The 27,488-nt window shown below is 35.6% G+C and overlaps 1 protein-coding gene and 1 pseudogene across 1 annotated transcript in view; one reads left to right on the top strand and one right to left on the bottom strand.

Annotated features, from left to right (window-relative positions):
- Window positions 1-1,386: 1,386 nt before the first annotated feature.
- Window positions 1,387-27,488, bottom strand: part of ADAM32 (ADAM metallopeptidase domain 32) — a 164,322-nt gene continuing 138,220 nt past the window's right edge. Inside the window, 4 exon segments of the mRNA XM_077942768.1 lie at window positions 1,387-1,429; window positions 8,648-8,804; window positions 11,918-12,020; window positions 23,503-23,589. Of these exon segments, the coding sequence (XP_077798894.1) occupies window positions 1,387-1,429; window positions 8,648-8,804; window positions 11,918-12,020; window positions 23,503-23,589 (390 nt within the window).
- On the top strand, window positions 18,833-19,313 carry LOC114680232 (small ribosomal subunit protein eS12 pseudogene; annotated as a pseudogene).

Here is a 27,488-nt window from a genome sequence, read left to right as displayed (position 1 = left end):
ACAAATGGATGGAATTTTATAGATTGTGACAGAAGTCATGAATCTAGATGTATAAATTTCTACAATAATTATGGGTTTGGGAGAGCCAATTACATTGACCTAATCGTTCTGTTCTTTTAATCATCAATAAATTGCATTTTGTCCCTATTCATCCTACTTATGTTTATTTTATTTCTTTTTTTTTTCTTTTTTCTTTTTTTTCGGGAGCTCACTGGTGATCATGGCTCACTGCAGTCTTGAAATCCTAAGCTAAAGCAATCCTCCCACCTCAGCCTCCCAAGTAGCCGGGATCACAAGCTCATGCCACCATGCCTGGCTACTTTTTTATTTTTTAATTTTCAGGTGCTCCACACACCTCAGCCTCCCAAAGTGCTGGGATTACAGGCATGACCCAACACACACAGCCCCTATTCATATTTTCTAACTATAACTTCAGTTCTCACTATTTTCTAACAGTCTGTGAACTGGACTCCATATTCCCTGACACTTAACTACCCATCTTCAATTTTGTAAAAGTCCGAGACCTTATTTCTTCAAATATTGACTCTTCCCCACTCTAAATTTTCTGTCTCTGAATTCTTTTGTTTCTTAACTGGTCTTTTATATGTTATTATTCTGTTTATGTTGTATTCTGAGTGATTTCCCTAAATAATTTAAAAATAAGAAAATCTTTTTTCAGCTCCTTTATTTATTGTTTAATGGATTCCATTTGTTTTTCAACCTCTATGCAGATCCTAAGCATTTTTTTGAGGTTTTTCAATTACCTGTATTTCTTTAGATTGCTTTGGCTGTTGGCATTACCACAGTTAGTGGCTTTTTTTTTTTTTTTTTTTTTGTAAGGTTAAGTAGCATTGATTGTCTCATGAGAATTCTACATATTTTGCTTTGCACAGTAGGTTTGCTTACACTAGCATCACCACAAACAAGTGAGTAATGCATTGCTGTCTGATGTTGTGTTGACTACAACATTACTAGGCTACAGTAATTTTTCACCTTCATTATAATCTTATGGAACCACCATCATACATGTGGTTTATCATTTACCAAAACATTATTATGCAGCACATGGCTCTATAACACAAGCTGGGTAACTTCTAAGCACTATAAATTCTTTAAATTCTTTTTCTTTACTAATTATACATGTCCTATCTCATTTTAGCATCAGCTATTTTATTCCTTGTTTCCTCAGAAGAGACTTCCAGTAAACATTCATTAAATGAAGAAAGGACTAATTTATTAGAAACTAAATTAGACTATATATTAGCAGTCTGGATTTCAGTGCATTGCTTTACCAATTGATGTTCAAAAAAAATTAAGAAATAAATTGTGAATTATCAGTTAATTCTTAATTTTCAACATGTATCTTAAAAACACCTTCTAATCTACTTACTGGCTGGCATATGTCTGAGTGCTACCTTCCGATTTAGATCTAAAAAACAAAATTGAAAATGTCTCACGTTAGTACTAAGAAAACTTGCCAACTTCATGAATGAAAATCGGTCCATTTTATAATCAGTATTTTCTCCTTACAAGACTAATTAAAATATTGTCCAAAGGTCAATGAACACAGATGGAAATAAATAACATTTTCATTTACTCATATACCTCATCAATGAGAAGAGCACATTTTAAATCCTGCAATGAGGAGAGTATCAAAAACACCCAAATTTGCTTTTTCTGATCCCTTCTAAACACAGAATATAGATGTGACCTTAAATGTCTGATCCTGACCTTCAAAATCCAACTTTTGGTTTTTTCTTCATTTTTAAAGAAAAGACTACCTCTGAGGCCAGAGTTTTAATAGCACTGACTTAGAAGGAGCTAAAGCCCCAGGCCTTTGGATGCAGAGATGCTGTAAGTGAACTCTTTAACTAAACCAGGAGCCAGAACGGACCAATGAAACAGGAATAATAAAATTTCTGACCAGTGACTTTTGGAATGCAAGAGGGAAATATGCATAAACAGAGAGAAAAAATGCATCAAGAAGAGAAGTAGGACTCCCAAGTGTCCAAAAAGTGCAGTTTTAGGACCCCAGTTCACACCCCCACAAATTCTTGAACACCATGCATGGTAAATTTTTAAAAATATTTTTTCTTTAAGAAAGAAAAAACTAAACAACTGGTATGGTTAGGCTTCGTGTCCCCACCCAAATCTTACCTTAAATTCTAATCCCCGTAATCCCCACGCATCGAGAGAGACCAGGTGGAAGCAATTGAATCTTGGTAGTAGTTTCCCCCATGCCTTTCTCGTGATAGTGAGTGAGTTTTCATGAGATCTGACGGTTTTATAAGAGGTTCTTCCCCCTCTGCTTGGCACTTCTCCCTCCTGCCGCCTTGTGAAGAAGGTGCCTTGCTTCCCCTTCGCCTTCTGCCATGATTGTAGGTTTCCTGAGGCCTTCCCAGTCATGCTAAACTGTGAGTCAATTAAACCTCTTTCTTTTATAAATTACCCAGTCTTGGGCAGTTCTGTATAGCAGTATGAAAACGGACTAATACAACAACCTACATATATGTCTTCATAATACAGCACACACAGAATTCTCATGGGAAACATCAAAGACACTGACAATAAAAGAGTCTATCATTACAAACCACTAAGAGTTAATGTCAACACTACACTAACATGAATTCATGCAGCAAGTGCTACAAATGATTTGCTTAAAAAACGCTTTAATCTGGGAATATTTAGACTCCTCATAGAGATCTTTGCAGGAATGGAATCCATAAGTCTAAACCAGGACAGACAGGAAAGAAAAAGTAGAGAAATGAAAGAGTGAGCTAAGAAAATTAATCAGAATGTGAGATGCAGAGATTAAAAATATGTGAAAGTTGCAAATACTAAAAGCATACTTCTAATTCTGGCCAAGATGGAGTAAGACTAAATTTACCCTCCTGCCAGAAGGTCCAAAAATACAAACAAAATGTATGAAACAATTGATTTCACACATTGGCTACTAGACAGTGCAGTACAGTGAACTTTGAGAGAAGGAAACAAGGTGAGTTCTGTGATTGAGTCTTCTTATTGTCTAGGGAGAGTTTTCAAGCTGTAGTGCAGTGAGGGAAACTGAGGCAAATCTCAGTAGTCTCTCTGCTTGAGGTGAGAGAATTGGGGTCCTAGGAAGGGCAAGGAAGCTAGGGTTCACAGGGCAGAATACCACAGAAAAAAAGAAAATGTTTAGAAGGAATCCTGAGATTGGCGGAGGACCAACCCCCCAACCCCTTGCATCTTCTGCAGAGAACTGATGAACGCTTGCCAGTGAGGGAACTACCCGAGCCAGAGTAAAACCATTTATCCAAAATGAACAAAGGGAATAGTTTCTTGTGCTCACAGAAGGACAGGAATAGTTTGAGTTCCTACTACCTGAGTTGAATATATGGTCATTCAGAGTAAGATGGATAGAGTTACTCAGAATGGTACTGTCTTTTTATGGCTGACTATTCTGATCCTTCTTAACAAAGTTTAAAATCAATGGTGTAAGAATAATTTAAAATTTTTGGGCAAAATACACTATTTCCATATTTCTTAACATATATAAAAATTAATTCAAATTAGATATAGATCTAAAGGCAAAACCTAAAACTGAAACTTTTAGAAGAAATCACAGGAGAAAATCTGTGAACTTGGGTTAGGCAATTATTTCTTAGCTACAGCACCAAAATTGTGATCTATAAAAAAAGAAATTGATACATTGGTTTTACTAAACATTTAAAACATTTGCTGTTTAAAAGATTGTTAAAAGTATTAAAAGACAAGCCTTAGACCGAGATAACATGTTTGCAAATTACATATATAATGATGGACTTATATTCAGAACACTCAAAATACAACAAACCCATTTTAAAAAAGATCAAAAGATTAGAAAAATACGATAAAAAGGAAAATAGCCCATAATTTGAATAGACATTTCTCCAAAGAAGGTATACAGATGGCAAATAACCAGATGAAACAAGTGTCAACATGATTAACCATTAGAGAAATTCAAATTAAAATTATAATGAGATACCACTACACAATATCAGAATTGGTAATGTTAAAAAAAAAATGAGACCACGTATTGACAAGGATGTGGAGAAACTAAAACTCTCATACACTAGTGGCTGAAATACAAGATGCCAAAACCACTTTGGAAAACATAGCTCTTCCTTTAGAATTTAAACATACACTTATTTTATTACCCAATTATTCTATTCCTGGGCATTAAACAAGAGAAGGAAAGCATATATTCACATAGCAACTTGTACCTGAAAGTTCATGTTAAATATAGTAAGAAATTCTTCTTCAAAGGTTTAGTTTGCTTAAGTTTGCTTGTTTTTTGTTCCCTGCTTTCAAGGCCAGACTTCTTTACTCACTGTGTCCCCCTGCCCTGGTAAACAACCTTCCTGCCAGTCCTTATCTATACAGCCCACATTCCACATCTGCTACCCACTCTGTAAATTACCTCTCCCATTGCAATGGCTACTCCTGCTGAAACTGATCTTCCTACCTTTCCATCAGTGTAACCGCATTCCTGCACCTTTCAAGTTAGTCAACCGGGTTCAGCTTAAATTGTGCAGTCCAAGTCCAGCCAATGGAGGCAGGACACAGTGGTAGGGACAAGCTGCATTAGACATAAAAACCCCTGCTTTCCTTTGTTCAGGGTGCTCTCATGGCAACCAGACCTATGAGAGGCACCCTTTTGCAGAAGTAAATTTGCCTTGCTGAGAGAGATCCTTTGTCTCAGTGCTGGTTCCTCTTTGTGGCACCGAGCATTTGTTTCCAGCGGTTCACAACAGCTTCATTTATAACACCTATAAACTGAAAATAACCCAAATATTCATCAACAGATAAATAGATTTTTAAAATTAAGGTAGATTCATACAGCTGAGTAATTCTCAGCAATAAAAAGGAACAAACTGTTGACACACACAAAAGCATGGATAAATATCAAAATAATTATAGTGATGTAAATAATCCATACAAAGTACATACAATCATATGATATGATTTCATTTATATAAAATTCTAGAAAAGAACCGTAAACTGTAGTGACAGAAGCAGATTAGTAACAGTCTGGGATACCAGCCTGCAGCCTTTCGCCACCAGCACAGCCTCTCTCTACCTCCTTACCAGTGCGCGTGGGCACACAGAACCCTCACCACCCTGCCAGCATGCACAAATGGGGGAACCCCCACCTACCCTGCCTGCATGCACATATACATGGACCCACCACTGGCCCACCCCAGTGCTTTTGCTGGCAGCCCCCATTGGAGGGTTGTTGCCAGCAGACTGGGAATACTTTGGCCTCTCCAGTGCAGCAGAGGTTTAACATTAAGGGGACAGAGAACAAAGACACATTAGAACATTATAAGGATCATATACCATGATCAAGTGGGATATATATTTGTGATGCAAGGATGGCTGAAAATACACTCGATAGTTACAGGAAACAAAATTCAACATATTTAATTAAAACTCGCAACAGTTCATCATAGAAGAAATACACCTCAACATAACAAAAGACCTGTATTACAAGCCCACAGCTACATTAAACTTAACAGGGAAAAGCTATCAATAAAAGTTTTGGTCTAAGATCAAGAATAAAACAAGAAGCCCCTCTCGCCATTTCTATTCAGTGTAGTACTAGAAGCCCTAGCCACAGGAATTAGGCAAGAAATAAGAAAAAAAGGACATCCAAATTGAAAAGGAAGAAGTTGTCTCTGTTTTCAGATGATATGACCTTATATCTAAAAAGCTTGACATTTGCTAAGGGAATAGATCTTAAGTGTTCTCACTACACACATAAAAAGAAGTAATTATATGAGGTGATAGATGTGTTAATTATAGTAATTGTGATAATCATTTTACAGCATATACATATATCAGGCAAATCATCAATTTTTGTTTGTCAATCATACCGCAATAAATCTAAGGGAAAAAAGATAATTGAACCTAGAATGAAAAAGTAGGATTCCAAAAGGAATTATGATTGTGGTGTTGGTAAACAAATCACATGATAAAATGTGCTAATAGTATACACACACATAAGTGAATGCATACAAACACTAGCAAATCTGAATAAGATCTTTAGTTGTATTAAAAGTATTGTACCAATACCATTATACTGGCTGTGGAAATGCAGTGTTCATGTAAGATGTTATGATTGGAAAAAGCTAGGCAAAGAGTACATGAGAGCCCTACGCAATTTTCGCAACTTTTTGTCCATAAATTATTTCAAAACAAAACAATTTTAGAAAAGAAATGGTGAGTAAGACCGGGAAATACACTGGAAAATCCTAGTATTCACTGACTAAACATAAAGATGATAATAACAAAAATAACACTGACTTATTGGGAGAAATTTGAAAGTCAAATAACAAGCATTGAAAATGGAAGGAGTTAAGTGACTGAAGTCCTTGGGTTATTTCCAAGAAGACTATATGTAATGATTAAATTTAGACATTATATAACATTAACTACAAATACTAAAATTTAAAGAAAATCACTAAAACAAAAACAGAATACAAAAATGTCCAAATAGTTAAGGAAAAGAAAGAGAACAGAAAAATGAAATGATTCGAGAACAGCCTGGTCGACATGAAGAAACCCTGTGTCTACTAAAAATACAAAAAATTAGCCAGGCGTGGTGGTGTATGCCTGTAATACCAGCTTCTTGGGAGGCTGGGGCAGGAGAATCACTTGAACCTGGGGAGCTAAGGTTGCAGTGAGCTGAGATCGCACCTTTGCACTCCAGCCTGGGTAACAAGAGCGAAGTTTCATCTCAAGAAAAAAAAAAAAAGAAAGAAAGAAAAGTGAAACAAAGAAAATAGATTATAGAAAAAGAAAAAAAAAATACCAAAAAAGCATGGTAAACAGGAAAAAAATAGGACGGCAAATTTCAGCCTAAACATATGTCATCATGGATTAAGCATATGAGCATAACAAACTCCACTAGTGCATTTCATATAAAGACTGTTTATACCAGCTAAATGCAAAGACAGATTGAGAAAAAAAAAAAAAAAAAAAAAAGATGTACCAAGTAAACGTCATTTTTAAAGAGAAAGTTGATATAGCAATCTAAAACAGTGAAAATTGTATTTAACATACGATAAATAATGATTAAAGGAAAAGAAAATTTAACTAAAATAAACATTATGCATTTAGTCACTGCCTCGGAATATCTAAAGCGAAAGTTTCAACAATCAGAGGGAAAGCTACGATCCACTGAAAATTTTAGTTTGCCTCTCACAGAAGACAAAGTATCAAACAGACAGGAAAGAAAAAAAAAACAGTATGTATAAAAATGGTTTGAAACATCACAATTTAAAAGTTTGTCCTAAAAACATTGGAGGACGCATATCAAGCTTACACATTTCTAAAAATTTACTTCATTTTTTGTTCCAACATTGAAGAGTCTAAATCACACAGACAAGTTTCTCAAAATAAGCTAATAAAATTAGAAAATTATTTTTAAAACAATGAAAATAAATCACATAATTGAAAACTAAAGACCACAATTGATTCATTATTTAAACAAGAAATCCTGCTAGATTTTTCAAATTTTTTAACTGAATGTCGACTATCATTTAAAAACCAGAGAGTATAAAGAAAATGACAGATACAAGGAGAAAATTTTTGCTATTAAAGTATTTCTTATTTTAGAAAATAAGAAAGGCTGAAAATTAATAAAGAAAGCATTAAAATCAAGAAATCTAGAGTCACAACAGAGCAAAGGTAAAAAGACCAGAAAGGAGGAAAAAGAGCAAAACTTGATATAAAAAACAATAGAAATAGAGACCTCAATGAAACTGAAAGTTACATATTTCAAATTACTAATAAAATAAAAACAACTCTGAGCGGACTGCTCATGAAAAAGAAAAACAAAAAAGACAAAACAAACAAACCAAAATTGATAAGGAAATGCATCTGCAGAGAAAGTATAGCTATTTAAAATTATACATAAAACAATACTAGGTAGGTTATGGGATATGGATAATGACACATGTATTAAAAACATGTAAAATACACAAACATTCAGTGTAGACATCCTCTACCGGGAGGCAAGGGGATCATACCAGAAGAAATTGCGGCTGCAAATACAACGGCTTCTTTTATAAGAGAAACAAGAAAAATATTAACATCTGTTTATTTCCCATGGTGGGCAAGAGGATGTTTGTCATGTTATTCTCTTAGTGTTTAAATTATTTCTTGAAAAATAAAAATGTAATAATCTAAATTATAAATTTCCCTTCTGAAAATTTAACCCAAAGAATATTTTTAAAATTATTTCTTTTATGAGCCAGCAATGTGAATTAAAATATTTAGTCTGTAGTAAGGCCCAGAAATCTGCATTTTTAATAAATACTTCTGTTGTAGATGATACAGATCATCCCCCTTCGATAAGAAAAGAACAGATATTATATATTCGAGTTCTTCCTCTCTCAACTGACAGTTCAATGACTTTGGCAAGCTATGTAAACTACACTTCCAAATCTTTGTGTCTTCAAAACAGGGGTACTCACAACTACCTCATAAAATTAAATGACATATTGATGTAATACTCAAAATCCCAGTGATATGTAAAGTATTGTTGCTGCTCATGATATTGTCTTACATATAACTAGATTCAAATGGTACTAATGTTTAACTTCAGAACACAAATGCAATTTACTCGCTACTTGGGAATTCCTCTTCCTTGATGAACCACTTTTTCAAATGCTTCCTTGCCAAAACTACTATAGTTGTTACAATGAGAATAGGAAGAACAACGGAGAAACCTAGAAGCCAGGTGTTTTCAGTCTTCCCAGATGCTCTTTCCATGATAGAATCTAAAAACAGAAATCCAAAAAAATATATTAAAAATTAAACTATCTACTTTTATTTTCAAGTTGTAACACATTCATTAAAATGTTCTGAATTTGTATTGTTATTCAAGGAACATGGAAAATATCATCATAGAATTGTAATCATAATCTTTGGGGCTATCTCTATAACCTTTCATTCTAAAAGCATGGTAACCAAGTTTTGGAAAGTTCAAAAGTATTCAAGTCTCACAGCAACTACAGCAAACTCTCATATTAACCCTCTAAGTAGGGACAAAAAAATTCAGTGATATACAACGTGGGATTGTGTAATTGCATGGTTATCCAAAAATGCACTCTTACAAGGTGCATTATCAAAGGAATTCAGTGTATTTGTGTATATCCTATTTTTCTTTGGTAGATTGTTGGCTTTTGGCCTTGGGGATCATGTTTATAAATGGGGTCATCGCAATGCTACTAAAAAGGCACTGGCATAAAAATCAGAAGAATTGATTTCTAATCCTAATTCTGTCCTTTGCTATCACTGTACATCCCCAGTGTGTAGACCAGCACCTGGACCTGGCATATATTAAGAGTTCAATAAACATTTGCTAACTCAATAAATGAATGAATGACAGAAATGGAAGCTGTGGTGCACAAACAGAATAATATGCCAGCATCACTTCTGTCATCTCCTAAGCAGAAACTGATGGATTTTTCTGATTTAAATGATAAACGCTTTCAGAGCAAAATCTTGTCTTCTATTTCATTTCTTCTATAACAGAAACACACTAACATACTAGACACAGAGTAAATGTTTGTTTAGAGCTGAGGTCACAGGATCAGTCATAAAGCTGAGGAAAAGAGGTTGAAAATATTCTAAAAGACAGAGTCAATGATATCAGTGAAGAGAAATTTTAAAAGGTATTCAACTTCAAGTATGATATTTTAATGTTAGAAAAAAGAGCAAGACAAGATCGGGCACATTCAGGCTGGTATGGCCATATAGCCTTATATGACTATAAGCCTTATATGACATATATAAGACATATATGACTTATATGTCATAAGCCTTATATGACATATAGCCTTATATGACTATAAGGCTTATATGACTATAAGGCTATATGACTATAAGGCTATAGTCACCAAAACAGCATGGTACTGACATAAAAATAGACACAGGGACCAAAGGAATGGAATAGGGAATCCAGAAATAAAGCCAAGTATGTACAGCCAACTGATCTTCAACAAAGCAAACAAAAACGTAAAATGGGGAAAGGACACCCTATTCAACAAATGGCACTGGGATAACTGGCAAGCCATATGTAGAAGAATTAAACTGAATCCTCATCTCTCATCTTATACAAATATCAACTCAAGAGGGATCAAAGACTTAAATTTAAACCTGCAACCATAAAAATTCTAGAATATGACATGAGAAAACTATTCTAGACATTGGCTTAGGCAAAGCGTTCATAAGCAAGAACCCAAAAGCAAATGCAACAAAAACAAAGATAAATAGAAGGGACTTCATTAAATTTAAAAGCTTCTGCAAAGCAAAAGATATAATCAGCAGAGTAAACAGACAACCCACAGAGTGGGAGAAAATCTTCACAAACTATGCGTCTGACAAATAACTAATATCCACAATCTATAAGGAACTTAAACAAATCAGCAAGAAAAAAAAGCAATTCCATCAAAAAATGGACTAAGGACATGAATAGACAACTCTCAAAAGAAGATATGCAAACGGCCAACAAACATGAAATAATGCTCAACATCACTAATGATCAGGGAAATGCAAATCAAAACCACAATGCAATACCACCTTACTCCTGTAAGAATGGTCATAATTTAAAAATCAAAAAATAATAGATGTTGGCATGGATGTTCTTAAAGGGGAGTGCTTTGACGCTGTTGGTGGGAATGCAAACTAGTACAACCACTATGAAAAACAGTATGGCAATTTCTTGAAGAACCAAAAGTAGATCTACCATTTGATCCAGCAATCCCACTGTTGGAAATCTACCCAGAGGAAGTCATTAAATAAAAGTCATTACATAAAAAGACACTCACACAAATGTTTATAGCAGCACAATTTGCAATAGCAAAAATGTAGAACCAGCCCAAATGCCCATCAATCAATGAGTGGATAAAGAAAGTGTGATATCCTGGAATACTATACAGCCATGAAAAATGATGAGTTCATGTCCTTTGTAGGAACATGGATGAAGCTGGAAACCATCATTCTCAGCAAACTATCAGAAGGACAAAAAATCAAACACCACATGTTCTCACTCATTGGTGGGAATTGAACAATGAGAAGACTTGGACACAGGGTGGTGAACATCACACACCGGAGTCTGTTGTGGGATTGGGGGAAGGGGGAAGGATAGCATTAGGAGATACACCTAATGTAAATGATGAGTTAATGGGTTCAGCACACCAATATGGCGCATGTATACATATGTAACAAACCTGTATGTTGTGCACATGTACCCTAGAACTTAAAGTATAATAAAAAATAAAAATAAAAAAAGAAAGTGTGATATATATATATACACCATGGAATACTACTCAGCCATTAGAAGAACAAAATAATAGCATTCACAGCAACCTGGATGGAGTTTGAGACCGTTATTCTAAATGAAGTAACTCTTCACTTAGAGAATATAAAACCAAATATCATATGTTCTCACTCGTAAATGGGAACTAAGCTATGAGGACACAAAGGCATAAAAATGATACAATGGACTTTGGGGTATTGAGGTGAAGGATGGGAGTAGGTGAGGTATAAAAGACTACACATTGCATACAGTATACACTGCTCGAGTGATGGCTGCACCAAAATCTCAGAAATCACCACTAAAGAACTTATCCATGTTACCAAAATTCACCTGTTCCCCAAAAACCTATTGAAATAAAAAAATAAAAATTAATTGATTAATTAGTTAATTATAAAGAAAAGAGAGCAAGATTAAGATGGCATGTTTGGTTTCCATTTCTTGAGAGAATTCTGATTACCTTTTCATTACAAATATCAGTTGCTTCGTAAGTAGCAAAATCGAACTCTGTTTAGTGATCATAAGCAATTTGATACTTTTATTAAACGGATATTTGAAGAGACAGATACTTGCCCATGTCTTCCTTAGGAAATATGGGAAAACCTTTGGAACGTGTTTGGCAGCTTGGAGGATTATAGCCTGGTGAACAAACGCACTTTTGTCTGGAATCACACACCTAGGATCATTTTGAAAAATTAAATGATTGTTTTAAAATATTTTCTCATAGAAGGTGATCATCAAGCTTACTTTTGTACCATAATCTAGTGTAATTTTGTTTATTTAGAGCAACAGTCTCACATATCAAATGTTTGGTTTCTTAGACTAAAGCACAGACACACACACACACAAAGAAAAAAAAAACCATAAAGTGAGGCTCTCAATATTTGCATCAAGAAAATTTGACATCTTAAAATGTTTACCTACAAATTTACCATGCAATTAATTTCAAAAATGCATACTTAAATTCTAATGCAAATGTGACCCCTCCAGTGACATGCTGGAGCCAGCATATATGAGTCTATCTTTGAGCTATTTTCATCCATTGCTTTATGTCTCTATTTTATGAGAGTAACATACTATTCTGGTTACTGTACCTTTGTACTATATTTTGAAAAGCTTTGTTCTTCTTTTTAAAAATTGCTTCTAATTATATGGATTTTTTTAGTTTTATGTAAGTTCTTTATTTTCTATTTCTTTGAAAAATAACATGGAGATTCTGATAAGGATTGCATTGAATCTGTAGATAATTTTGAGTGTTAGGGATAGTTTAACAATATTAATTTCTTCAATCCATGGAATATCTTTCAATTTTTTGTCTCCTTTAATTTTTTTCATGTTTTATAGTCTTCAGTGTACAAATCTTTCACCTCCTTGGTTTGTTTTAAACCTAAATATTTTATTCTTTTTGATGCTGTTGTAAATGGGATTGTTTAACTAATCGCCTTTCCTGATCGTCTGTTTTTGATGTATAAAAATGTAACTGATTTTTGAGTGTTGTTTTTGTGTCCTGCAACTTTACTGAATTCATTATTTCTTCTACTAATTTTATGGAACCTTTATGGTTTCCTATGTATATAATCATGGCATATTAATATATGAATATATAGAAAAGATAAAAAAATGGACAAACTCTTAGGTAAAATAGCAAGAAAAAAAGACTCTAGAGGCTACTTCATTTCTACTTTCCCATTTGGATGCCCTTTATTTCTTTTCTTTGCCTCATTGCTTCATCTAGGAATTCCAATACTATGTTGAATAGAAGTGCACAGAGTGAGTATCCTTGCATTGTTATAGATCTTAAAGTAAAGGCTTTCATTATTTCACCATTGAGTATAATTTTAGCTGTGGAGTTTTTACATATAGGCTTTCTGTTAATCCTAACATATTGAGTTAGGATTCAATTAGCATACCACATTAATTGATCTGTGTATTCTGAACCATCCTTGCATCCCAGGAATAAATCCCATTTGGTCATTGTGTATGATTCTTTTAATGTGCGGGAAATATAGTTTGTTAATGTCTTGCTGTAAATTTTTGCATGCATGTTTGTAGATATATTAGCCTGCAATTTTATTTTCTTGTTTAATTCTCCTGTAAATGTTTAACAGAATTCATTTGTGAAGCCCCCTGGTGGTCCTGAGATTTTCTTTGCTAGAAAGTTTTGTTTACTGATTTAATCTCTTTATTTGTTGTTGTTCTCTTCAGGCTATTTATTCTTGATTAAGTCTTGGCAGGTTATATCACTCTAGGAATCTATCAATTTCTTCTAGGTTATCCAATGTGCTGGCGTATAAATATAAACCACAATATCTTCTTAAAAAATTTCTGTGACATTAGTTGTAATATCTGCTCCTTCATTTCTGATTTTGAGTCTTTTCTTTTTTTCTTGCTATTTTACCTAAGAGTTTGTCCATTTTTTTTATCTTTTGGAAAACTCAACTCTTAATTTCCTTGTTATCTATTATTTTTCTATTCTCTATCATGTTTGTGCTTTAATCTTCATAACTTCCTACTGCAAACTTGGGGTTTGTTTGTTCAATTTCTTCTAGTTTCTTGAGGTGTAAAGTTACAATGTCTATTTGAAATCTTTATTCTTTTTTAATGTAAGAATTTATTACTATAAATTTCCCTTTAGTACTGTTTTTTCCATATGTCATCTTTTTTTCATTTTTTGTTTGTCTTAAGGTTTTTCCTAATTTCCCTTATGATTTGTTGTTTAGCCCAATTGTTGTTCAATTGTGTGTTATTATTAATTTTCATGTATTTTTTAAGTTTTTCCACTTTCTTTTAATATTAACTTCTAGCTTCAATCTAATGTGGTCAGAAAATATACTTGGAGTGATGTCAGTCTTCTTAAATTTGTTAAGACTTGTCTCATGACTTAACATGTGGTCAGCAATTCTGAGCAAAAAGAACAAAGCCAAATGCATAACATTATCTGACTTCAAGTTATACTACAGAGCTATAGTAACCAAATCACCATGGTATTGGCATAAAATCAAACACCTAGACCAATGGAACAGAATAAAGAACCCAGATACAAATACATGCATTTACACCAATTCATTTTCAACAAAGGCACCAAGAATGCACAACAGAGAAAGAACAGTCTCTTCAATAGATGGTGCTGGCAATTCAGTAACTATATGCAGAAGAATAAAACTTGATCATTATCTTTCACTGTGTACAAAAATAAAATCAAAATGTATTCAAGACTTAAATCTAAGAACCAAAATTACGGGGAAGGGTGCGCCCAAGATGGCCGAATAGGAACAGCTCCGGCCTCCAGCTCCTAGCGTGAGTGACACAAAAGATGGGTGATTTCTGCATTTTCAACTGAGGTACCAGGTTCATCTCACTGGGGAGTGCCAGACAATCAGTGCTGGTCAGCTGGTGCAGCCCGACCAGCAAGAGCTGAAGCAGAGCGTGGCATCACCTAACTTGGGAAGCTCAAGGGGGAAGGGAATCCCTTTTCTTAGCCAAGAGAAACAGAGACACACAACACCTGGAAAATCAGGTAACTCTCACCCTAAATACTGTGCTTTACCAAGGGTCTTAGCAAAGGGCACACCAGGAGATTATATCCCACACCTGGCCCAGAGGTTCCCAGGCACACAGAGCCTCCCTCATTGCTAGCACAGCAGTCTGAGATCTAACTGCAAGGCGGCAGCGAGGATGGAGGAGGGGTGCCCGCCATTGCTGAGGCTTAAGTAGGAAAACAAAGCCACCTGGAAACTCAAATTGGGTGGAGCCCACCACAGCGCAAGAAGGCCAGCCTACCTCTGTAGACTCCTCCTCTGGGGACAGGGCATAGCTAAACAAAAAGCAGCAGAAACCTCGGCAGAGGTAAATGCCCCTGTCTGATAGCTTTGAAGAGAGCAGTGGATCTCCCAGCACAGCGGTTGAGATCTGAGAACGGACAGACTGCCTGCTCAAGTGGGTCCCTGACCCCTGAGTAGCCTATATCGGAGACATCCTCCACTACGTGCAGACCGACACCTCACACCTCACATGGTGGGGTACACCCCTGAGACAAAGCTTCCAGAGTAAGAATCAGAGAGCAACACTCGCTGTGCAACAATATTCTATCTTCTGCAGCCTCTGCTGCTGACACCGAGGCAAACAGGGTCTGGAGTGGACCTCAAGCGAACTCCAACAGACCTACAGCTGAGGGTCCTGACTGTTAGAAGGAAAACTAACAAACAGAAAGGACACCCACACCAAAACCCCATCAGTACGTCACCATCATCAAAGACCAGGGCAGATAAAACCACAAAGATGGGGGAAAAGCAGTGCAGAAGAGCTGGAAATTCAAAAAATCAGAGTGCATCTCCCCTCCAAAGGAATGCAGCTCCTCGCCAGCAATGGAACAAAGCTGGACGGAGAATGACGTTGACGAATTGAGAGAAGGCTTCAGCTGATCAAACTTCTCAGAAATAAAGGAGGAACTATGTAACCAATATGAAGAAACTAAAGACCTTGAAAAAAGAATGGATGAATGGATAACTAGAATAATCAATGAAGAGAAGACCTTAAAAGAACTGATAGGGATGAAAACCATAACACGAGAAATACGTGACAAATGCACAAGCTTCAGTAACCAACTCGATCAACTGGAAGAAAGAGTATCAGCAATTGAAGATCAAACGAATGAAATGAAGAGAGAAGAGAAGTGTGGAGAAAAAAGGGTAAAAAGAAATGAACAAAGCCCCCAATAAGTATGAGATTATGTGAAAAGACCAAATCTACGTCTGATTGGTGTGCCTGAAAGTGACGGGGAAAATGGAACCAAGTTGGAAAACACTCTTCAGGATATCATCCAGGAGAGCTTCCCCAACTTAGTAAGGCAGGCCAACATTCAAATTCAGGAAATACAGAGAATGCCACAAAGATACTCCTTGAGAAGAGCAACTGCAAGACACATAATAGTAAGACTCACCAAAGTTGAAATGAAGGAAAAAATGTTAAGGGCAGCCAGAGACAAAGGTCGGGTTACACACAAAGGGAAGCCCATCAGACTAACAGCAGATCTCTCGGCAGAAACTCCCCAAGCCAGAAGAAAATGGGGGCCAATATTCAACATTCTTAAAGAAAAGAATTTTCAACCCAGAATTTCATATCCAGCCAAACTAAGTTTCATAAGTGAAGGAGAAATAAAGTCCTTTACAGACAAGCAAATGCTTTTAAAAAATCAGGAAACAACAGGTGCTGGAGAGGATGTGGAGAAATAGGAACACTTTTACACTGTTGGGGGACTGTAAACTGGTTCAACCATTGTGGAAAATGGTGTGGTGATTCCTCAAGGATCTAGAACTAGAAACACCATTTGACCCAGCTATCCCATTACTGGGGATATACCCAAAAGATTATAAATCATGCTGCTATAAAGACACAGGCACATGTATGTTTATTGCAGCACTATTCACAATAGCAAAGACTTGGAATCAACCCAAATGTCCATCAGTGACAGACTGGGTTAAGAAAATGTGGCACATATACACCATGGAATACTATGCAGCTATAAAAAAGGATGAGTTCGTGTCCTTTGTAGGGACATGGATGCAGCTGGAAACCATCATTCTCAGCAAACTATCACAAGAACAGAAAACCAAATACCACATGTTCTCACTCATAGGTGGGAATTGAACAATGAGATCACTTGGAAACAGGAAGGGGAGCATCACACACTGGGTCCTATTGTGGGGAGGGGGTACGGGGGAGGGATAGCATTAGGAGATATACCTAATGTAAATGACGAGTTAATGGGTGCAGCACACCAACATGGCACATGTATACATATGTAACAAACCGGCATGTTGTGCACATGTACCCTAGAACTTAAAGTATAATAAAAAAAAAAAAAAGAAAAAAAAAAAGAACCAAAACTATAAAATTACCAGGAGAAAATGTAGGAAAATAGTTCTAAGACATTGATTATGTAATTATTTTTTGGATATAACCTCAAATGCATAGGAAACATAAGCAAAAATAAACAAATGGGATTACACCAAGCTAAAAAGCTTCTACACAGCAAAAGAAGCAATCAACAAAGTGAAGAGACAACCCACAGAATAAAAGAAAATATTTCCAAACTATCCATATGACAAGGGACTGACAATCAGAATATATAAAGAGCTCAAATAACTCAATAGGAAAAAACTCCACAAATTATATGATTAAAAAAATGGGCAAAGGATCTGAATAGACATCTCTCAAAATAAAACATACAAATGGCCAACAGGTAGATGAAAAAATGTTCAACATCACTAATTATGAGAGAGATGCAAATCAAAATTATGAGATACAATCTCAATCCAGTTAAAATGGCTTTTATCAAAAAGACAGGGAACAGCCAACGCTGGCGAGGCTGTGGAGAAAAGGAAAGCCTCACACACTGTAGGTGGGAATGTAAATTAGTACAGCCACTTTAAAAAAATTGTGTGGAGATTCCTCAAAAAAAAAAAAAAAAAACTAAAAACAGAACTACCATATGACTCAGCAATTCTACTACTGAGTAAATAACCAAAAGAATGGAAATCAACACTTCAAAATGCTATCTGCATTCCCATGTTTATTGTAGCTCTATTCACAATAACCAAAATATAGAATCAATGGAAGTGTCCATGAATAGACGAAAAAATAAAGAAAATGTGGGATACATACACAATGTAAAACATAGGCTATAAACATAATGAAATCCCATCACTCATAGCAACATGGATGGAACTGGAAGTCATTATGGTAAATGAAATAGGCTAAGCACAGAAAGATAAATATCACATGTTCTTACTCATATGTGGAAGCTAAAAAAGTGGATTCACGAAGATACAGAGTAGGTGGGTGGTTACCAGAGGCCAGAATGTGTAATGGGAGGAGAGGATGAAGAGATGTTGATTAATAGGTACAAATATCCAGTTTGAAAGAAGTAAGACCAAGTGTTTTGACACTTGGTCATCAGTAGGATGACCAGAGTTTAAAATAACCTATTGTATATTTCAAAAATAGCTAGAAAAATAAATTCAAATGTTTTAGCATAAAGACAAATGTGTAAAATGATGGATATCTTAATTATACTGATAATTAAGATAATTAAGATATAAGATAATTATACTGATAATTAAGATAATTTTATGAATTATATGAATGTATTAATTATCATTTATACCCCCACAACAGGTACCACTATTGTCAATAAAAATAAAATTAAAATAAATAAATAAAACAATTATATTTCATATGCTGAAAGCTCTAATGGATAAAGTAGACTGCATGTAAGCACAGATTGGCAGTGTAGGCAGAGAGATAAAAATTCCAAGAAAGAATCAAAAAGAAGTACTAGAGATCAAAAACACTGCAACAGAAATGAATAATGCTTTTGATGGGCCCGTTAATAGATTAATCATGGCTGAGATGAGAAAAGACCTCTGAGCTTGAGGATATCTCAATAGAAACATCTAAAACTAAAAAGGCAAAAAAAAAAAAAGGTTGCTCTTTCCCTGCCACCGCGGAGTCCCGCGGAGGCGGAGGCTCGCGTGCGTTCAAGATGCTGCTTCACCCGTAACCCACCGCCATGGCCGAGGACGGCATTGCTACTGGAGGTGTAATGGACGTTAATACTTCTTTACAAGAGGTGCTGAAGACCGCCCACATCCACGATGGCCTAGCACGTGGAATTCCCGAAGCTGCCAAAGCCTTAGACAAGCACCAAGCTCATCTTTGTGTGCTTGCATCCAACTGTGATGAGCCTATGTATATCAAGTTGGTGGAGGCCCTTTATGCTGAACACCAAATCAACCTAATTAAGGTTGATGACAACAAGAAACCAGGAGAATGGGTAGGCCTCTGTAAAACTGACAGAGAGGGGAAACCCTGTAAAGTGGTTGGTTGCAATTGTGTAGTAGTTAAGGACTATGGAAAGGAGTCTCAGGCCAAGGGTGTTATCGAAGGGTACTTCAAATGCAAGAAATGAATAAATATTTGGCTCACACACACAAAAAAAAAAGGTTGAAAAAACAGAACAGAATATCCAAGAACTGTGAGACAACTAAAAAAATGTATAACATACATGTAATGAGGATACCAAGAAGACAAAAAAGAATGGAATAGAAGAAATATTTGAAGCAATAACAGCTGATAATTTTCCAAAATTAATGTCTTACAACAAATCACAGATCAAGCAACCCCTGCCACAAAAAAATCAGGACAAATGCCAAAAATTTATACCTAGACATAATAACTTTCAAACTACAGAAAAGAAAAGATAAAGAACAAATTGGGAAAGAAACCAGAGAGAGAAAATACCATATCTATAGAGGCACAAAGATAAAAATTATACTGGACTTCTCTTTAGCAACCATGCAAGCAAAAAGAGTGATGAGTGAAATATTTAATCCTTTGAAATTATCTTGCAAAAGTGGAAATGAAGACTCTCAGACAAGCAAAAATTGAGAGTATATATCACCAGTAGACCTGCCTTTGAAATGAATGTCAGAAGAGATTCTTCAGAGAGAATGAAAATCACAAAGGTCATCAAATGTTATTTATATAAAAAGAATAGTATTAGAGAAGGAATTAAGTGAAAGTAAACTAAAAATTTTTATTTTTCTTATTTTTAATTGATGTTACAAATAATTGTTTGCTGAGATGGGTTCACCAGGCATGTAACTGGTTCAACATTAGAAAATTAGTTGATGTACTTCATCTCACATCAATAAACTAATGAAGAAAAATTGCATTATCATATCAATAGATACATAAAAAGCATTTAATATTAAAAAGCCAACACTCGGGCCGGGCACAGTGTCTCACGCCTGAAATCCCAGCACCTTGGGAGGCCGAGACGGGCAGATCGTGAGGTCAGGAGATCGAGACCATCCTGGCTAACATGGTGAAACCGCATGTCTACTAAAAATACAAAAAAAATTAGCCGGGCATGGTGGTGGGCGCCTGTACTCCCAGCTCCTCGGGAGGCTGAGGCAGAAGAATGGCGTGAACCGGGAAGGCAGAGCTTGCAGGGAGCCAAGATTGCACCACTGCACTCCAGCCTGGGCAACACAGCGAGGTTCCATCTCAACAACAACAACAAAATAAAAGCCAACATTTATTTGTGATTTAAAAGTAAACTAACAGCAAACTAGGAATAGAGGGAAAGTTTTTCATCTAACAAAATACCAAGCAAAAAAACCTACAGCTGATATCATACTTAATGGTGAGATATTAGACACTTTCCCACTAAGATAAGAAGCAATGCAAGGACGTCTCCTCTCACCACTCCTATTTCAATATCATACAGAAAGTTCTAACTAATACAATAAAATAAGAAAAAAAAGGTATACTGATTGGGAAGGAAGAAATAAAACTGTCTTTGTTCATATATGACATAAACAGCAATTTAGAAATTCTAAAAAGACTTGAAGAACTCTTGGAACTAACAAGTGATTGTAGCATGGTTGCAATATACAAGGTTAATGCACAAAAGCCAATCATTTTCCTATACACCAGCAATGAACAAACGAAACTTGAAATTAAAGACATAATACTATTTACATTAGCCTCCCCTCCCCCCAAAAATGAAATACTTGGTATAAATCTAACAAAATATATATAAGATCAATATGAGAAAAACTACAAAACACTGATGAAGGAAATAAAAAAGGACTAAATAAGTGAAAACACATTACATGTGCATGGATAGAAAGACTCAATGGTGTCAAGATATCAGTTCTTACTAACTTGATCTATAGATGGAACACAATCCCTGTCAAAATCTCAGCAAGGTGTTTTGTGGAAATCAACAAACTGATTCTAAAGTTTCTATGGAGGCACAAAAGATCAAGAATAGTCAAGTTACCATTAAAAGAAGAAGAACAAAGTCAGAAGACTAACACTACCCAACTTCAACATACTGTAAGTCTGTAGGAATCAAGGCAATATGATATAGGAGAAAGAATAATCAAATGGCTCAATGAAACAGAATAAGGAGCCCAGAAACTGACAAACATAAATCTAGTCAATTGATCTCTGACGAAGGAGCAAAAGCAATACAGTAGAGAAAACAAAAACTTCAACAATTGGTGCTAGCTGGACATCAAAATGCAGGAAAAAAAAGAATCTAGACGCAAACCTATCACCCTTCAAAAAGTTAATCCAGAATGGGTCATAGGCCTAAATGTACAATGCAAAGCTAAAAAACCCCTAGAAGATAACTCAGAAAAAAAAAAAAAAAAAAAAAAACTGGATGACCTTAGGTATTGCATAGACTTTTTAGATACAATACCAAAGGCACAATCTACACAAGAAATAATTAAGAAGTTGGGCTTCGTAAAATTAAAACCTTCTCTGTGAAAAGCACTGTTAAGAGAATAAAAAGATAAGCCACAGACTGGAAGAAAATATTTGCAAAAGACACATCAGATATGTCACTGTTATTCAAAATACTAAGAGAAAACTTAAAACTCAACAAGAAAACAAACAACTTTTAAAATGGGCAAAAGAATTTAAAAGGTCCCTCACCAAAAAAGATATATAGATGGAAAATAAGTATATGAAATACGCCTCACATATGTCATCAGTAAAATGCAAATTAAAACAACAATGAAATACCACTACACACCTGTTAGAATGGCCAAAATCCGAAACACTGACAACAAAAAATGTTGGCTTGGATGTGGAGCAACAGGGACTCTCATTCACTGCTGGTGGGAATGCAAACTGGTACAGCCACTTTCAAAGATGTTTTGTCAGTTTCTAACAAAACTAAGCATATTCTTAGGATATGATACAGCAATCACAATCCTTGGTATTTACTCAAAATAGGTGAAAATTTATGTCCACACAAAAACCTGCAGAAGGATGTTTATAGCAGCTTTATTTGTAATTACCAAACTTGTAAGCAACCGTTCTTCAGTAGATGAGTGGATAAATAACTATGGCACATTCAGACAATGGAATATTATTTAGCACTAAAAAGAAATGAACTATCAAGCCATAGAAAAACATGGAGAAGGCCAGGCGTGGTGGCTCAAGCCTGTAATCCCAGCACTTTGGGAGGCCGAGACGGGCAGATCACGAGGTCAGGAGATCGAGACCATCCTGGCTAACCCAGTGAAACCCCGTCTCTACTAAAAAAATACAAAAAACTAGCTGGGCGAGGTGGCGGGCGCCTGTAGTCCCAGCTACTCGGGAGGCTGAGGCAGGAGAGTGGCGTGAACCCGGGAGGCGGAGCTTGCAGTGAGCTGAGATCCGGCCACTGCACTCCAGCCTGGGCAACAGAGCGAGACTCCGTCTCAAAAAAAAAAAAAGAAAGGAAAACATGGAGAAACGTTAAATGCATATTACTAAGTGAAAGAAACCAATCTGAAAAGGCTACATACTATATGATTTCAATAAAATGACATTCTGGAAAATAAAAATCTAGGAAAACAGTAATAAGATCAGTGGTTGCCAAGGGTTAGTGGAGAGAGAAGGATGAACTGATGGAGCACAGATAATTTTTAGAGTAATGAAAATACTCTCTGTATATTATAATGATGGATCTATAGCATTACACATTTGTCAAAACCCATAGAATGTGAGACACTAACAGTGAATCCTAATGTAAACTGGACTTTGGGTGATAATGATATGTCCTTGTAGGTCATCAGTTATAACAAACAGACCACTATGGTGTGTGATGTTAAAATTGGAAAAGATTGTGCCTCTGTAAGATGAGTGGATATATGGAAAATCTCTCTACTTTCTACTTTCCAAAGTTTCTGTGAACCTGAAGCTCCTCTAAAAAATAAAGTCTATTTTTAAAAGTAGATAAATAAAACAATAGTTTTTTATGATCCCTGTATATTCACAGACACAGGAATTACATCACAATTATCTTTCCTTTGAGAACCAGGTTAATGTATTTATCAGAAAATTTAACACCCTCTGAAAAGTACCCAATTATAACAATATATATTTAGGTCATTAGCAATTTAATTCTACTCAAAATATCTTCTGTAACTAATTATGGCTGCTGAATTTAATGACTTAATTCAGCTCTCAACTGAAGCTAGATGCAACAGAGTCTGGCACATGGTAGTGACCCAAAAAATGTCAGTAAATTAATAAGTGATGCAAAAAAAGTGTCCAAGAAATGTGATTGAGGGAAACATGTGGTTACTTACTCCATGTCCAGAACAAGTATATTCAGAACAAACAAGTGCTGTAGCCTTAATTTTCCTGGATTCTACACATTGACGATTTACACAAACCTAAAGAACAACACATAAAAAAAAAGTTTCCATGTCAGAGGGGTATAGCCATCATAACATTACAGTAAGTAATTATGTAATATAAAAGCATAGCCATTCAATGATACATTTTCCTCTAAGTACTGCTTTTGCTGCATTCCAGAAGGGTGTTTTTTGTTTGTTCTTTGTTTATTTGTTTGCTTGTTTTGCAAGAAAAGACATTTGTGATTTATTTGCATTTTAAATTGATATTATTATTACTATGTTTTTTCATGTAGTTCTAAGGCAGAGTAATTAAAACAATAACAAAAAGTCCAGTGTTTAAATAATAAGAGAGTTTTAGCAAACATCTAAATAAGGATATTATATTGTCTGCTTAGGCTGATATCACAAAGTACCATAGCTTTAAGTGGTTTCAACAACAGTGATTTATTTTCTAACAGTTCTAGAGGCTGGAAGTCCAAGATCAAGGTGTCTGCAGGGTTGGTTTCTCCTGAGGCCTCTCTTCTAGACTTGCCTTCTCCCTATGTCCTCACATGGCCTTTCCTCTACGTGCACAAGCCCCTGGTGTCTCTTTGTGTATCCAAATCTATTTTTCATAAGGATGCAAGTCAGATTGGAACAAGGCCGCAGTTCCATTTAACCTTCACTACTTCTTCTTTTTTAATTTTTATTTCAAAATATTTTGGGGAACAGGTGGTGTTTGGTTACATGAATAAGATTTTTAGTAGTGATTTCTGAGATTTTGGTGTAGCCATCATCCTAACAGTGCACACTGTAACCAATGTATAGCCTTTCATTCCTTACTCCCTCCCACACTTCCCTTCAAGTCCCCAAAGTCTATTGTATCATTCTCATGCCTTTGCATCTTCAGAGATTCGCTCCCACTTTTGAGTGAGAACATATGATGTTCCATTTTCAATTCCTGAGTTACTTCACTTAGGATAATGGACTCCAACTCCATCCAGGTTGTGTAAATGTCATTATTTTGTTCCTTTTTAAGGCTGAGTAGGATTCCATGGTATTTATATACCACATTTCTTAGCCACCGTGGGTTGTCTGTTTACTCTGCTGATTTTTTTTTTTTTTTTTTTTTTTTTTTTTTGCTATGCAGAAGCTTTTTTGTTTAATTAAGTCCTATCTATTTATCTTTGTTTTTATTGCATTTGCTTTTGGGTTCTTGCTCATGAACACTTTACCTAAGACAATATCTAGAAGGGTTTTTCTGATGTTATCTTCTAGAATTTTTATGGCTTCAGGTGTTACATTTAAGTCTTTGACCCATCTTGAGTTGATGTTTGTATAAGGTGAGAATGAGGATCCAGTTTCATTTTTCTACACGTGGCTTGCCAGTTATCCCACTACTATTTGTTGAATAGGATGTCTTTCCCCACTTTATGTTTTTGTTTGCTTTGTCAAAGATCAGTTGACTGTAAGTACTTGGCTTTATTTCTGGGAGCTCTATTCTGTTCCATTCGTCTAAGTGTCTATTTTTATAGTGGTACCATGCTGTTCTGGTGATTATAGCCTTGTAGCAGAGTTTGAAGTCGGGTAATGTGATGCTTCCAGATTTGCTTTTGGGGTTTTATTGTTTTGTTTTGTTTTGTTTTGTTTTTTGTTTTGCTTAGTCTTGCTTTGCCCATGCAGCTCTTTTTTGGTTCCATGTGAATTTGAGGATTGTTTTTTCCAGTTCTGTGAAGAATGATGATGGTATTTTGATGGGAATTATATTGAATTTATATATTCCTTTGACAGTATTGTCATTTTCACAATATTTATTCTACCCATCCATGAGCATGGTATGTGTTTTCATTTGTTTGGGTCATCTATAATTTCTTTCAGCAGTGTTTCATAGTTTTCCTTTGTTAGGTATATCCCTAAGTATTTTGGGGGAGGGGGGTTTGTTGCATCTACTGTAAAAGGGGTTGAATTCTTGATTTGATTCTCAGCTTGGTCACTGTTGGTGTATAGCAGTGCTACTGATTTGTGTACATTACTTTTGTATCCTGCAACTTTACTGATTCATTTATCAAATCTAGAAGCTTTTTAGATGAGTCTTTAGGGTTTTCAAGGTATATGATCATATCATTGGCAAGCAGTGACAGTTTGACTTCCTCATCATCAATTTGAATACTCTTTCTTTCTCTTGTTTGATTGCTCGGGCTAGGACCTCCAGTACTATGTTGAATAGAAGTGATGAAAATGGGCATCCTTATCTTGTTCCTGTTCTCAGGGAAAATGCTTTCAACTTTTCCCTATTCGGTGCAATGTTGCCTGTGGTTTTGTTGTATACAGCCTTCATTACCTTAAGGTATGTCCCTTCTATGCCAATTTTTCTGAGGGTTTTAATCATAAAGGGATGTTGGATTTTGTCAAATGCTTTTACTTTGTCTATTAAAATGATCATATGATTTTTGTTTTAAATTCTGCTTATGTGTTGTATTACATTTATTTACTTGTATATGTTAACCTTGCATCTCTGGTATGATACCAACTTGATCGTGGTGGAATATCTTTTTGATATGCTGTTGTATTCAGTTGGCTAGTATTTAGTTGAGAAAACTTGCATTTTGTTTACCAGAGATATTGTTCTGTAGTTCTCCTTTTTTGTTCTTTCCTTTCCTGGTTTTTATATTAGGGTGATATTGGTTTCACAGAACTATTTAGGAAAAATTCCCTCTTTCTCTATCTTTTGAAATATTTTCAGTAGGATTGGTACCAGTTCTTTTTTTAATCTCTGACAGAATTCAGCTATGAATCCATCCAATTCTGGACTTTTTTTTCATTGGTAATGGTTTTTATTACCATTTCAATCTCACTGCTTGTTATTAGTCTGTTCAGAGTTTCTATTTCTTCCCGATTTAATTTATGAGGGTTATATATTTCCAGAAATTTATCTATCTCCCCTAGGTTATCTATTTTGTGTGTATAAAGGTGTTCACAGTAGCCTTCAATGATCTTTTGTGTTTCTATGGTATAGGTTGTAATATCTCCCATTTCATTTCTAATTGAACTTATTTAGACCTTTCTCTTCTTTTCTTGGTTAATCTCACTAATGGTCCATGCGTTTTGCTTATCTTTTCAAAGAACCAGCTTTTGTTTCATCTATTTTTCCTTTGATTGTTTCCATTTTATTTACTTCTGCTCTGATCTTTGCTACTTATTTTCTTCTGCTGGACTTGGGTTTGGTTTGTTCCTGTTTCTCTAGTTCCTCAAGGTATGACTGTTATGGTTTGGCCATGTTCCCAGCCAAATTTCATTCTGAATTCCCATATATTGTGAGAGGGAACGAGTGGGAGGTAATTGAATCATGGAGACAGGTTTTTCCTGTGCTGTTCCTGTGAAAGGGAATAAATCTCATGAGATCTGATGGTTTTATAAAAGGGAGATTCACTGCATAAGCTCTCTTCTGTTGTCTGCCAATATGTACCTTTCACATTCCACCATGATTGTGAGGCTTTCCCAGCCATGTGGAACTGTAAGTCCATTATACTTCTTCCTTTTGTAAATTGCCCAGTCTCAGGTATGTCTTTATCAGCAGCATGAAAAAAACTAATACAGTAAATTAGTACCAGTAGAGTGGGGTGCTGCTGAAAAGAAACCCAAAGACGTGAAAGTGACTCTGCAACTGGGTAACAGGCAGAAGTTGAAACAGTTTGGAGGGCTCAGAAGAAAACAGGAACACGTGGGAAAGTTTGGAACATCCTAGAGACTTGTCAGATGGTTTGGACCAAAATGCTGATAATGATATGAACAATACAATCCAGGCTGAGGTGGCCTCAGATGGAGATCAGGAACTTGTTGGGAACTGGAGCAAATGTGGCTCTTAATTGTGTTTTAGCAGAGACTGGCAGCCTTCTGCCCCTGCCCTACAGATCTGTGGAACTTTGAACTTGAGAGAGATGATTTAGAATATCTGG

The sequence above is a fragment of the Macaca mulatta genome, chromosome 8, assembly GCF_049350105.2.
Source record: "Macaca mulatta isolate MMU2019108-1 chromosome 8, T2T-MMU8v2.0, whole genome shotgun sequence".
Classification (NCBI taxonomy): domain Eukaryota; kingdom Metazoa; phylum Chordata; class Mammalia; order Primates; family Cercopithecidae; genus Macaca; species Macaca mulatta.
This window is presented reverse-complemented; position numbering and strand designations above follow the sequence as displayed.